This window comes from Sceloporus undulatus, chromosome 4, assembly GCF_019175285.1.
Source record: "Sceloporus undulatus isolate JIND9_A2432 ecotype Alabama chromosome 4, SceUnd_v1.1, whole genome shotgun sequence".
NCBI lineage: Eukaryota > Metazoa > Chordata > Lepidosauria > Squamata > Phrynosomatidae > Sceloporus > Sceloporus undulatus.
The window spans coordinates 232,946,772-232,962,380 of NC_056525.1; the positions used below are offsets into that span (position 1 = coordinate 232,946,772).

The window sequence follows — 15,609 nt, forward strand, 5'->3', positions numbered from 1 at the left end:
ATAATAATAATAATAATAATAATAATAATAATAATAATAATAATAATAATAATAATAATAATAGACAAAGTCTTCCTCAAATGAGGAAAGGATAAGAAGAATCCATAGGACTTTGTAGGTCTAACTCTACTCTTATTTTTTGCTGAGGAGATGATAACCATATCTGTAATTCCAGTGAGAGTTGATTTTTCACCAACTTAATCACTCATCTCTTCCTGCTGCACAACTTAGCATTGTAGCTTTGTGCAGGTGATTTTCTTTTTGTTTTTAAATTATTTTTGTTGAGCACATCTGTGTGCAATGTGTAGTTTACCCCATGAGGATTTTGTGAGCTATATAGAGATTATTTTGGCTGTGCTTGCAGATGCTTTTGTTATACTTGCATCAAAGGTATATTTGGAGAGAAATAATGTAAATCAGGACTGTTCATATAAATTCACAAATTCTCCTAGGATACATGGACAATGTAGATATAATGCAGCTTGACACCACTTTAAGTTCTCTAGCTCCATCCTATGGAATCCTGGGATTTGTCTAAAGACAAGGTCTTTAGCCTGCTCTGCCAAAGAGTTCTGTGCCTTACAAAACGACAAATCCCAGGATTATGTGGGTTGGAGCCATGACAGTTAAAGTGGTGTCCAACTGCATTATTTCTACAGTGTAGACATGTCCCTAGTCAGGGTGTCTGTGTGTTCTATAAAGGAATATTCATAGAATCATAGAATCAAAGTCCCGTTCCAGACAGGCAAAAAGTACGCGCTCTGTGAGTACTAGGGTTAGAAAGGGGTATCACTTCCTGACGCCCCTAATCCTAATACGTGCGGAGCATGTAGAAAATGGTGGCGCCCTATACAGATGGGCGCTGCCATGACTATGTCACGACCGCACCGCTTCCAAACGAGGTGGCGTGGAAGTGACGTAGTCGCGCCGCCGAAAGCGCCTGGGGCGCTCTTTTGGCAGTGCTGGAAGGAGCTCCGAAACGAAGCTCCTTCCAGAATTTGCGTCGCTGGCACAGCCTCTACATGGCTGCACCAGCAATGCAAACGAGAAAGGGGCCAAGCAGCCCCTTTCTCTTGGTCCCTGCCATTGCTGGGTGTCCTTGGGGATTGAAGCCCCAAGGACACCCATTTCCAGGCGGCCTGGAAAGTGGCGGATCGGGGCCTCAGAGGCTGCCGCTGTGGCAGCTGAGGCCCTGATCCGGTGGGGAAAGAGCCAGTTACAGGCCACCCCAAATGGGTGGTCTGTAACCCACCATAGAGTTGGAAGAGACCGCAAGGGCCATCCAGTCCAACTCTATTCTGCTATGCAGGAACTCTCAGTCAAAGCATACCTAACAGATGGCCATCCAGCCCCTGTTTAAAGACCTCTAAGGAAGGAGACTCCACTACACTCCGAGGGAGTGTGTTCCACTGTCGAACAGCCCTTACTGTCAGGAAGTTCCTCCTAATGTTGAGGTGGAATCTCTTTTCCTGGAGCTTGCATCCATTGTTCTGGGTCCTAGTCTCTGGAGCAGCAGAAAGCAAGCTAGCTTCCTCCTCAATATGACATCCCTTCAAGTATTCAAACAGGGCTATCATATCACTCCTCAACCTTCTCTTCTCCAGGCTAAACATCCCCAGCTCCCTAAGTCGTTCCTCATAGGACATGGTTTCCAGATCCTTCACCATTTTAGTTGCCCTCCTTTGGATATGCTTCAGTTTCTCAATGTCTGTTTTGAATTGTGGTGCCCAGAACTAGACACAATATTCCAGGTGGGGCCTTACCAGAGCAGAATAGAGTGGGACTATTATTTCCCTTGATCTAGACACTATACTTTTATTGATGCAGCCTAAAATCGCATTGGCCTTGTTAGCTGCCGCATCGCAATGTTGACTCAATTTGTGGTCTACTTGGACTCCTAGATCTCTTTCACACGTAAAGAGAACTTCTCTGCCTGAGAATTCTAAATACCCCTCCTTAAAACTGCCAATACCAGAATGCAACAGGAGGCAGCTAGAGCAGTCAAAGTGGAATAGTAGCACTATAAGAGTATACTGTAGTGTGATAAACATCGTAGTCTCGTTCAGCCAGGTGTCACCCATCCTATATCTGTTCTTTTCATTTTTCTGTCCTAAGTGCAGTACCTTACATTTCTCCATGTTGAAATTCATTTTGTTAGCTTTGGCCCAGCTTTCTAATCTATTCAGGTCATTCTGAAGTTTGATCCTGTCCTCAGGGGTATTAGCTACTCCTCCTAATTTGGTTTCATCTGCAAATTTGATTAGTATACCCCCAATTCTGTCATCCAGGTCATTGATAAAGATGTTGAACAGCACTGGGCTCAGGACAGCACCCTGTGGGACCCCACTGGTCACTTCTAACTGCACAATCTTCCCATCAGACACCCCACACTTTTTAAAAAGCCAAATGAACCCAAAGCATACAGTGAACCCTTGTAATCCACTGGGATTTGGTTCCAGGAACCCCCATGGATACTAAAATCAGTGGATGTTTATCCCATTAAATACAGTGGTGTAGTAAAATGGTGTCCCTTATATCAAACAGCAAAATAAAGGTTTGCTGTTTGCAATTTATACTTTTTATGGAATATTTTCAAGCTGTGGATTCTTGAATACATGGTTACAGAATCTGTGGATACAGAGGGCTGACTAATTTTTCTCATTGTTTACCTCCTGTATGAGGCACCTTTCCCATATGAATAAGTGTTTCTATTCCACCATAAAGCAACAATTGATTCATGAATCTGCCTTGTTCATTGATTAACGCATGTTGGGCCATTGGCCCATTTTACACTGCTGTCAATACTACAGTCAAATGGGTAAAAAGGAGGATGTTCTGTTTCCATAGAAGAAAGTGTTTTAATATAGTTTGTGCATTTTGTTTTGAAACAGTACTAATTTTCATATAATTATATTATATGCTATGAGCAGAAGGCCCAAAAACCATTCTTATATAAACAGACCTTGCTCATTAGAATTCTGTCTGCTGATATTACGGATGGAATATGATTTTATTTTGTTAAATGGCTCTAAAACATACATAATAATAATAATAATAATAATAATAATAATAATAATAATAATAATAATAATGTTTATTTATACCCCGCCCTTCCATAAAAAATGATCAGGGCGGCTGATACATAGTATAGTCTAGCAGGGACCATAAAACTACAGAATACAAGTGAAGAGGTCATGTTTGAGTACTTTTCTTCTGATGAAAAAAAAACAAAAACTATTCCATGTTATGCTGTAACATTTGTTCCTGACATGCTAACTTTTCTCCAGGCAATAGTTTCCAGCTTCTTTATGCTCTTGCATTCTATCATGGCAGCATTATGATTCAACCATAGTGCTTTTCTAACAGCTATACAGACAGGAATCCCAAAATGTTCAGATGCCTGAAGGGTAGCTGCTTATGGGTGTAAGTAATTTATGAGAGGTAATTCCTCAATGAGAAGGCTTGTATATACATGATCCAAAGATGTATCATTTCAGTTTTTTCCAAAAATTACTCATAGACACTCAAATATTTGTCCTCCCATGCAAACTAGTCTGAAAGATTTTAAGTGCCTTAGGATTTTAATTTAGGGGTGGCAGGGGGAAGAAGGCAAAGCAAGGGCTCTCTGTTTGCTTGAAGTACACAAACAGTTCTAGATGGCCCAATGGTTTCACTTGATCTAATGCTGTGTCAATTGTTTGTATGGTTAAACTGTGGATTTATGTGACTCTTAAAAATATAATATTGCAAAAACATACAAGCTACTTCAGAAAATGTTTAAAACCACAATCCTATTTTCTTTCTTTTTTGCAGGTGGAAAAACCAATGAGCTCACTCTTCAAAACAATGCAAACAAAGCAATTATCCAAGGTCTTATCCCTGATCAGAGCTATACAGTTCAAATAGTTGCATTTGCTAAAGATCAGGAAAGCAAGGCAGCTCAAGGCCAGTTCCGAAGTAAGCTGTCTCCTGATATCTTCACATCTGATAGAACTTTGCTTTATAAAGATAGATGAATATTTGTAATGTGTTCACGGAAGGGATGTCTGTTTTTGCTTGTTGTCATACAAAAGGTCTTGGAATCAAGCATTCCAAATGGATGGAGAATAAAATTCCAGCCACATGAAGTACAGGATTGGGATACAGAAGATGCTCTTAAATTGAGGAAAATGATCTGTTAGTTAAGAATACTAGAGCAAGACTTATCCCATACTCTGGGATTTCAGAGAAAAAAAAACACGAATATGCAGGGAAGACCCTTTGTGACGTCATAAGAGATGGCCTTGCTAATGTAATTAACCAGGAGATATGAAGCATCAATCACAGTTGCATAGAGTGTACCATTCAAATGAAAGACACTTAAGTATAGAAAAATATATAAACATAGATTTTTTAAGGCAGCACATTTATACTCAGATTCTTCCTCTTCCCTTGAGACAAGGGCCCAGTTCAAAACATCTGGAGGACCAGAATTTGGGAACCACTGCTTATAACCAATGCTTGTCCTCACCTCTGTATTTTGCATTTGGTGTGTTTTATTTGGCGATTGATCTTTGGAAAATAAATTTTGCCTATCAAACCATTTTCTGAAGAAATTACATTGCCATAAGAAAAACAAGTTTAACTGTAGGGGGTACACATTGTCCTCAAGTCCAGTATGATACAAGGAGGCAGTTCTGGAGGATCTGTCAATGATTCCAGAGCTTGAACTGGAGGCAGGGTTGACAACACATGAGACACCTTTCACTAGCAGTGGCACCTATTTTGTAATATGAGGGTTCCCAATTTTATCAGGGCAGGAGCAGTCCTGATTAATTCTCTCTTGTCTCATTTTTTCAGCTGGTTTTGAAATGTCCCAGTTTTTTCCCTCCTCTTTACACTTTTCCTCTTTGGCTGCACCCACACTGCAGAAATAATCCAGTTTGACACCATTTTGTCACTGCAGTGGCTCAAACTAACTATAGAATTGTGGCAGCAGAGCTCTCTGACAGAGAAGGCTAAATGTCTAAAAATAAAAACCTCCTACAATTCCCAGAATTTCATATTATTGAGCCATGCCAGTTAAAGGGGTGTCAACCTGGATTATTTCTCCAGTGCAGATGCAGCCTTTGTTTTCTGCTTGCTTCCATTGCTGCAAACTGAGATGAAAGAGCAAAAGTAGTCTATAAAGTAGAGGGAGAGGAGAGAAGGGGAGAATTCTTGCCCTTTCCAACAGACTCAGGTAAAAGCCAACTGCTGCAACCTCTCCTAACTTGAGTGTCTTTCCTAATTCAAAACGTTGGCCATCTTGATCACACTCTGATGTTACTTGGCCTCATGCGTCCTAGTTTTTATCTGTGAAAGGTTGGAGGGTATGCCATTAGTATTTCATTCAGCCTAGACTGAGAATATATTTCTCTTTCCATTGGTATAATTAGTGTGTTTTCCCTGCAAAAATACCCCTGTTTTGTCCTCAAAGAAAGACCTATATAGAATGGCATGATTACTATTGAAGGATCTGTGCCAAGCTCTCTTACAGTTTTTCCTTACTGCAACTGTCTCTATTTACTATAACACCCTGATTAAGCAACCCTCAAAACCACAGGCTACTTTAAATTTAAAGAACAAACTGTTGAATCATTGCTCTAGGCACTGAATTATTAGCTGTGACTGTTTTGAGAGTTGCTTAATTCCACCGGAAAAACAAGGTTGACAGTGTGATTTAAAATGCAAGGATTAGAGTATATTATAAATATATTTTATTTAGCTTTGCTGTGTTTTTATTGGCTGCAGTGAGGCTTAGATCTTCATGACAGCATCATGGCTTGTCTGAATGAAATATCAGGGTTCCAAAATCGTTCTTTTGTGTCTTAAATATGACTTAAGTATACTTAAGAATATACTTATAGTGGTAATTAACTATAAGTAATATTTTTAGGTGTCAAGGTTAGTAAGATTTAAAATCAAGTTGATTTGAATTGTGCTACTCTGAAGGACTTAAGTTTAATTACTAGTATCACTAGTAGGATCCCATTTAATCATCATATCTAGTATAACTGGAATATTATTTATTATAATTTTAATACATATTTGGAGATACAAGTTTCACTAGGAGGTAGGTGCACACTAGACAACATTCTGATTTGTTTTCAGGGAAAGACATCAGTCCATGAAAAAGGGAGGGGAATCCCTTGCATTTATATTCAGATTCACTCAATCTGAGTATCTCAAATAGCTATTTGCATCCTCATAAAATGTTAAGTAGCACATGTATAATTAGGATTCATGGTTGTATCTTTAACCTAGTATTTTTTTTCTATTTTTCTATTTTTTTTAAAGTTTGAAATGTTATTTTTCTAAATAGTTCTATTTAAATAAAAAAAATCCAATTTAAATAAAACTTCATTTTTTTAAAAAAAGATATTTTTAATTGGCTTTGTTAGGTGTACATGTATAATGTTTAAGTGTATATTTGTGAGTATAAACTCTGTGCAACTGGGGACAGTTATTGGCAATATGTGTAGCAGTTTTCCTGGACTGATTTTGACTGTTTGATGACTTTCTTAGAAAATTAAACAAAGTTTTATTGCTACAGCATTAGTGAAAAAGCCCTCAGGTAGGATAGGATCCAAATGCAAAGAGGAGAATATTTGACTAATCAGTGACTTGGATCAAAAACAGAGCATTCATTTTTAATATGATGCAGGCCCCACCACTACTGAATACTCACTTTCAGAGCTTCGAAAACTTATTTTTGGGACTGGTTACTGTACTGTGGATTTTGGGAGTCATAGTCCAAAATGTAATATTTCCAAGCCTTATTTTATACAGATATCTTTTATAATTACTCCACTTACCATACTGTTATGTGGAATTCTGCATTTAGTTTCCCACAATTTAGAAAGATTGAACAAACGGGGGAGGATTCAGCAGAAATTGACATCACAATGATAAACAGTTCAGAACTCGAGATAGAAGAAGAGAGACTGAAGAGCCCAACTAAGTTTAGTCTAATGAAGAACAGATAAGGGAACCACTAAAATAAGTCTCCAGAAATGTAAAGATTCATTTTTTTTCATTATGATTTGGATGATGGACAAACATTTGCAGGGCGTTCATTGGCATTGCAGTGTTATCTAGTCTAGTTAGAGTTGCCAGTTCAGGATTGTCCCATGCCCTGGGGTTTCCTGCCCAAAACCTGAGACCTAGAGACAGCCCCTGGTGATGTCATTAAGCATTAGTGACTGTTAAGTATCAATCACAGTTACTGACAGCTTCTCATGCAAACATGCACAGAGAGAACACATTTTCCTGTTTGGAAATTAAGACAGAAATCTTAGCTAAAGTGGCTATTCTCAAATCAATGTTAAATGAGGAGATTATTTCTTCTTACTTAGGGAGATAGGAAAGAAAACATTTGATCTAATTTACTTGTTAATACCAGAAGGTATAGTAGAGGGTGAGTTCTGGCACTACAATGACTGGGAGTAAAGGAGGAAGTAAAAATATGGACCCTTTGGAGAGTGTTTGCAAGTTGCAGTGACAACTTGAATAGTGAAGTTCGTGGCTAACCTTCCACATCCATAGTTTTTGTGGGTTTTTTTGGGCTATGTGGTCTTGTTCTGGAAGAGTTCATTCCTGATGTTTTGCCAGCAGCTGTGGCTGACATCTTCAGAGAATGCTGGCATGAAAGTGAGTGGGGTATATATATACTGTATGACTCTTAGTTGAGAAGAAGTGATTTAAAATGTTAATCTCTGTGTTGGTTAGTTGAATGGAAAGGCCTCAGGGTGCCTATTTAATCAATGATCCACTGTCTGCTGGGAAAACCCCCTGACTGTGGGTAGTTTTCATTTGCATGGGCTGGGTCTTGATTTTGGTGTTTTTCAGGACATGTAGCCAAACTTTGGGGCTGTACAAACAGCTCCTAAGGGGTGGCATGCAGCCACCCTCTACTGGCTGGATCAGGGCCGCGGCCACTGCAGGCCACAGCCCTGGTCCGGCCTAAGAGCTGCAAAATGCAGCTTCTTTCTGTGACCTCTAAAAAGTATCATAGCTGCAGAGGCGCATCTTTGTGACACCATTTTGGTGCTGCATCATCTAGATGCAGCGCCGGGATCGCACCATTCCCCCCCTCCCTGTGACCTGTTTATTTTGTTGTTTCTACTTTTTATTTTATTCTCTTGCTGTTGCATTCTGTTTCTCTGGGCCCTATGTAATATAAATGTAATATAAATAAATAAACAAAACTAAAAAATTAGGTAAACAATAGAAATCTACATGGTAGCATGGCTGAAATACAGAGCAAATAATTTTATGAAGCAGTGCATAAAAAAAGTGACAGTGTTATTCTCAGTTTCATTTTTCTACTAGATGTTACTAACTGAAATTTCAGACCATAAATGATTCAGATTCTGTCCAAGAATCTAGGAATTAGTGAAGTATCATCAGATAATATGGTATAGTTGTGCTAGAGTGATCCTGTCTAAGGTAATTTTATCCAAATGTTTGAGCAGTTTGATAGGAATTATTCACAGAATGCTTCTAACCCCTGGGACCATTGTTGTTTTATCTTTCTAGATGATGATGTTGATGATGATGATGATGATGATGATGATGATGATGATTATGATTGTTATTATTTAGACATTTAGATCTTAGTGTGCTTATGTTTTCTTACTTTTAAAGACTTTCCCCCCTACCTTTGCAGTTAAAGATATTGAGAAAAAGAAGGAAACATCAGGCAAACCCAAGGTCAAGGATGTAGGTAAATGGAAACCTACTGTTGCAACAGAGGATGCTGAAAGTACACCATTTCCAAAAGTAGAAGGTCAGAATTTATTGGAGGGTGAAATTGTCCACAGTAACAGCTATGTTTAGATCCACATTGCATCTCACTTTGGTCCATGCATCACATGGCTCTTCCCTTTGTATATTTCATTAAAGCAACTGTGTAAAAGGAGATAGCTGTGAAAAGGGATTTTAAGTGCTCATATTGTAGACTCCAACGATTGAACCAGGATTCAGTAGAGTGTTCATAAAAATAGTTTGATAAATATGGTTAGGTTAGGATGTTGAATTGCTTGTTCCGCTGAAGCCTGCAGGTATATGCATTTGGGTAAATATATGCTCCATTGCCTCATAGTCTTCTTTGCTCAAGCAAGTGTGTTTATTGTGAGAATGATGTCATTTTCAGATTGTCAAGGCAGTTGATACACTTGTTTGCCAGAAGAAGAATCTATGTAATATCAAACACGCTTTGTGCTTAAACCATTTCTTTTTTTTAATGAAATAATATTCAAAATCAGTTAGACTCCTGCTAGAAGTAATTTACAGTGTGAAGAACGAATGAGCCTTATTTCTACTACTATTATGAGCCTTAAGACTTTGGAATCTCCCATCTTCTCAGGATTGTATGCTGGGATGCTCAGAGGTTTTCTTCTGCATTTTAGATTTCTAAAAACCGTTCTACTTTTCTTAAATTGCCAGTAAAATTATTCAGCTTTTGAGCATACTGAACGGGCAGAAAATCATCTTTATTTATTATTTTTAAAAGAATATATGTGCCACCCTTAGAAACTGAATTGCACACGTAAATCCTCCTCGCCCAGCTCTTCAGGTACTCTTGCTTCTGATTCTCTTGTTGCTGTTCTCCAACAGTGTTGCTCTGGTGCTTTCAACAGAACAAGATTTAACTTGATGGAGAGCTGCAGGGGCTTTGGGGTATTATTTCTACTTAAAAGTTGTACAGCTTCCAATTATTTTAAGACATGAAAAACATTTTTGGAGAAAACCTTGGTGAAATTGATGTTTTTACTTGATTAAAATCAGTGTGAAATGATTTCAGTTACAGAGACAAAAAGGCTTGCCCAGACACTGTTATGAAGAAGAATCCTGTTTCTGTATGGAAAGGAAAGGGCAATTGTGAAAATACTCAGGTGCATTTGTAGAGGTTTTATTGCCAGTTAACAGGGTGTCTACTCTTCACATTTGTAGAGCAATTGAATTACTGTGTTAAGTTCCAAGATGATTAAAGGTTAAAACCATCTTGAGATATCTGAAAGACAGCCACATAGATGTGTTTTCTGTTGCTCTAGAGCAGGGATGGACAAAATAAGCTCATAGGCTGCATGTGGTCCCCAAGGCCTATTTTTATGGCTCCTGGAATCACACCAGGGGATAGACATATATATGTTTTGGCTCTAGATCACAACTAAATGCACTCTAAGGGATGTGGAAGACATTTCAACCATGTTTGGAGCCCCCCCTCCACCTCCTTGAATGTTTCCTTAAATTTTCTTAATGCTCCAAAATGTCTACTAGAGGGCACATTTCCACCACATTTGGCTGCCTCGGAGCAATTTAGGCCCAAGAGAATGCTTTTTTGAAACCCCAAACATGGTGAAAATTCCCTTATACCCCCTAGAAGCATTTGGGGGCATTTTTGTTGAGCAGGAGCAGTTCTCCAAGGTCTCTGAAGGAGTAAAGCAACCCCTTAACCTGTCACAGTTCCCTACCTGTGTTCTGCATGAGAGGATTCAAGTGAGCAGTCATTTTGATTTAACACAGTAAACTTCAGAGAATATCAACTATTTGACTATATAGCAGACCACCTCAAAGGGTGGAGGATGGCTGGGCAGTTCCCATGCAGACTTGCTGTTATAGGCGCGATACAGACCAGCAGGGAAACACTGGATCTTTGTACTGTGCAGCTGCACCACAGCACCCAAACCGCACGGCGCAGCTGTGCAGTAAAAAAGAAGCTGCCTGGAGTGGCTTCTTTTTTGAAGTGTCATAAGGGCTACATTGCAGCCCTTATGATGCTGCTTCCTGCATTGCCCCCTCAGAGACCTCAGAGATGTGTGGGTGCTCAGATGCCCACATGTCATCCATACGGTCCCTGTGTGGGCAGTGCCACTCAAAAATGAGAGTTGATCTAATGACATTGGAAACATCTTCCAAATGTGATTCTGTCAGGGATGGTTAAAACTCAAGCAAACCAGGAAGACCTTTAAACAAATCCTTCCAATCTAAATGAACGTGTATCAAAAGAGTCAGCAAGATTCACTTAACCTAGTGAAAGGAGGGGTACATTGTAACATTGTGGCATAAATAAATAAGTGTCAAATTTATTTATACACATGTATACTGGTGGGCTTTGAACTGGCTGAAACAAACTAGGAAAGAAATCGTTTTTATTTTATTTTATTATTATTATTATTTTTAAAAACCACTACACATTCATAAAAGGGAAAGAAAAAAACATAGCGGATAATACCAAGAAAATTTACCACATCGTACATTATCTCATGTATTACACAAGCGTATATTCCAGACCTACACTTTTTATCTACATTCTTATAAACTGAAATACTAATTAACCTAGATAGTCTGATGATCATCATCATCTACTTCCTCTTTCTATTTCATCAACTCAGTACCTTCCCTTGTTCCCTTCTCTATTTACTTCCTCAATGATACCACTCTTCCCTATCTTCTTCTTTTCTTCTTTCTTCTTTCTTTTTTCTCTCTTCATCCTCTCTTCTCTCTCTCCTCTTCCAAATCTTCGCATTCGCCCTCAAACACATTTACTCTTCACCTCACTTACTCCTCCCAGTTCACTTACTCTAACCTTCAATCACTTTCTTATACTCTCTGCATTCATACCTTACTTCCTTTCCATCATCAGCCAATTTGTCTTTCCCTCTATTGTTAACTTTCTGTCACTATTGCCTACTGGAAATCACATCCATTTGGGTTGCTATATTTTCAATTCAGTTTTTGAAAGCTCACCCATATATATATTTTTAGGTGAAATATCGTGTTAAGTTGGTGTTAATAATATTCTGTTTTCATTATTTCATATCCTAGTGATCTAGAGTCTATACAATCTTGCGTACCTATGCCATCACTTTAAGGAGGTATATTTGCTATATAGTTTACAATCAATATGGTGGTTGGTTATTTAGTTATGGCATTTCTAAATATTTCTTTTACAATTTAATCAACTTTTGCAATTACCTGTCTTATAGTTGTATTTACATGCTAAGTTAGACATATTTGTTATATATTGTTAACGATATTTGTATATCTTTTCTTATATACCATTATTTCTCTTATTTCCCTCCATCCTTGTTTGGAAGTTTCTTTTTTCTATGTTGTTCAGTATCTTTACTGCACTCTTTCTCTGAAATCAAAAAGGAAACCTCTCTCTCTTTCTCTTTTAAACTTTTCCATGTTTTACTTAAATAATTATAAACTAATTGCCAATCCTTTTTTACCTCATTTGTTTGTTTTCCCTTTAATATTTGAGTTAGTTTATCCATTTCCATAGCATCGAATAATTTTAATAACCATTCATCTTTATCAGGAACGTGCTCAGATTTCCATTTTTGTGCTAGAGCTAACTGTGCCATAGTGATCATATAAAAAAGGAAAGAAATCTTTAAACTGCAGTTGTTAAGTCAATGAAAATACATTGACCTACCCACAATTCCGGTTGTGGCAGCTATTTAAAGGGACTGGGAAATTGCAAACTAAACTGTTTAGGAAATGAGCTAAAAGTAAGCCAATACAGTTGAGTCTCCCTTATCTGGAAGTCTGAAATCTGAAATATTCCAAAATTGAAAATTGTCCACATGAGTGGCTGAGATAGTCACACATTTGCTTTCTGATGGTTCAGTATACAGAAACTTTGGGGCAATATAGACCGTGTGCTGTCCTGCATATGTACTGAGCGTTCACAAGCTCCAAGCCCTAGTTCCGCTACCTGGTCACCATTATGGTGCATGCCCATCCACATGGTGTGTGCCATGATGATGTCCACATGGCGCAGCGCCCAAACAACACTACACACAAGGGACATCATTAGGGCATGCGAGCACACCTATGGCGCCCCTGCTGGGACACAACCCCCCCACCCCAAAAAACAAAACCCCAGCGCAGAGGGTTTTTTTTGCTCCCGCCAGAGGCCACACCATGTGATTGCCACAGCCTTCTTCTGCAGCAAAAACAGGTGGCAGGGAGCCGCTTGTCTGTATAGGCCCTTGGTTTCATTTACAAAATTGTTAAAAGTATTGTATGTAAAATTACATTCAGGCTTTGTGTATAATAAGGTATATAAAAACATAAATGAATTTAATGTTTAGACGGGTCCAATCTCCAAAATATCTCATTATGTATATGCAAATATACCAAAATCCACCCCCCAAAATCCAAACCACTTCTGGTTCATTTTGGAATAGGGAGACTCACCTTGTATCATGATGATTTTATACAATGCATGTGCCTCTGCATCTGAAGGTAGATGCTCTAGATCAGAAGCTGTTGATACTAGCAATGTATTGTTTTGTGTATCTTGTTGTATATATAGCTAGCGTGTATATGCTGCATACATATGCTCTGCAATTTCCCATTGCTGTATCCTAGAAAAAGTAGACATGATTATGCACAGTTTTTAACTAGGCTTCTGTTATTCAACTATATCTTTTGCTGATTAGAATGTCTGTTGTGTTTTTTCTGTTGTATAGAGCTGTCTCCACTGCTCCAAGTTCTTAAATAAGGAGAAAATAATATAGTAAAATATATTTCTAGCCATTGTCCATGTAGACCAAATGTCTAATTCAAATTGTCAGCTTGCTTTGGAAGGCTGGAGTCAGTACATTCAGTCAGTCTTGTGTTTTAAAATGCATGATAATACTTGTCTCACAGGAATGTTGTCAGGCTTAATTAATTTGTTGTTAGCATGTCATGAAGTGCCAATAACTATTTAAGCTGTCAGACGGAGTGTATGGACAGAGACAAAATGTAGACTACCTTTAAAGGATAGTAACCAACATGAGTGAAATGGGTTAATGCATTATTTAATATCTCTCTGTCTTTTTAGACAGATTAATAATTTTAAACAGATGAAATTACAATATCTTTTTTTGGAATAGCAGTTATGTGATAAATTGTGAAACTATGCCAGCTGACATGTTTGCCATAGTTTTCACACACACACCTGCCTGCCCTCTAGGTATTTAAACTGCAGGGAAAGAGTACAGCCTAAGTTCAGTCTTATAACTAGCCATTTCTATGGCTAGAGCAAGTTTATATCACAAACACACCCATCAGCCAGTTTCATAATATAAGAATATATTCAGAGACATAGCCCTGTTAGTCTGGAATATCAGTATGCAAAGAGATCTTGTAGCACTTTTGAGATTGAGTGAAAGATGTTGTAGCATAAGCTTTTGTAGATTTGGCCTACTTCCTCAGATATATTGATAAGAATCTATAGAATAAGGAACAATGAGTTAAAAACAGACCCTAGGATTATCCCCTTTGTAAGTGATAATAAAACATGGTGGGAGATAATAATACACAAATATTCTACATCAGCTACTTGGTTATGGATGTGCCTCTTGACCGAACCCCAGAGACCCACCTTAACAGCCAACAGCCATATTGAGTGAAGGAGATCTGTTCAGATGATGGGGGTGCGTGTGCAAAGAAGAACATGTTTCCAGCCCCCTCCCTCCAACGAGGGAAGCTACAATAAGGAATTATGATGGGGGTCCTGGTTCTGATTGTCACAGCCTTGCTCACTGGTAGGATGGAGGTTGGAAACATCCTCCTTGCACCTTGATTGGCAGAGGTAACAGACCTCCTTCATCTGATCTGGCTACTGGCTTTGAAGGAGAGCTTGGGGACCTATTTACATAGTCTTACAGTAAGGCAACATATTTTACAGAATACAGAGCTGTTGCAGATCCCTAGGTATAAGTTACAAATCTGTAAACTGCAATATAGAATGCCAGCCATGGACCTTTAAGAAGTACTGGGTTCCATATTAAGCTTTGGGTCCCAAGTAAAGCTCCAATGTCTCACTTTTCAACACAGATGCAAATCTTCACCTATGTCATTCTCACATGCTATAACACATACTTTCAGCAACCCCCCCCCCCTTCGCTTAGAATATGGGTGTTCCTGTGCCATTTTCAAGGTTTGGGAGTTTGCGGGAGAAAATTCCTTTGGGCAAAAACATGTGTAACTTGCCTGCACAGAAAATGTGTTTTGAGGAAGAAAATGTTTATTTTGCCCCAATATAACTGATTCCTGCAGGAAAATATTGGAGGTCCTCCCCCCACCCCCAAAGAAAGTACATGCAGGAAAACTACATTGTTTTTCCTTCACAGGAATCTATGTATTTGCACAAATTATGTAAAGTTGTGCAGACTGCAACTGTTTTACTCAATTCCAGATTTTAAAAGAAAATGAATTATAAAATCTCTTTACTAACTGTGTTTGTGTTCGCATGCTTGGTAAACGTATAGACCAAGGTTTTAGTTAAATATTCACTTAGAAAACCATTTAAAAGAAAACCAGGAAGGAGAAACATTAAACAGAAACAATAGCACACAAGTAGCACCAGCTGCAAAAAGCAAATGTGGCTTTTGTTCCATGAAGACTTTTGCTTTTAATTATTGCCAAAAAGAAAGACATATCACACAATTTACTTGGAATGTGGTCAGCAAAGCAATGGTCTGTAATAGGAGCAGCAATGATTTCTTGTAGCTGAGGTTGATTTATTATCAAAGTTGAAAGCACAAAACACAAATCAATTAGGTTCACCCTGTAGACTGCTTT

At 38.4% G+C, this 15,609-nt stretch overlaps 2 protein-coding genes across 3 annotated transcripts in view; both read left to right on the plus strand.

Moving 5' to 3' along the window:
• The window catches only part of DEPTOR (DEP domain containing MTOR interacting protein), a 741,617-nt gene that overhangs the window by 151,976 nt on the left and 574,032 nt on the right, over positions 1–15,609 (plus strand). The gene's annotated exons all lie outside the window — the stretch shown is intronic.
• The window catches only part of COL14A1 (collagen type XIV alpha 1 chain), a 180,076-nt gene that overhangs the window by 38,110 nt on the left and 126,357 nt on the right, over positions 1–15,609 (plus strand). The window contains 2 exon segments of the mRNA XM_042461761.1: positions 3,814–3,957; positions 8,690–8,809. Coding sequence (XP_042317695.1) covers positions 3,814–3,957; positions 8,690–8,809 — 264 coding nt within the window.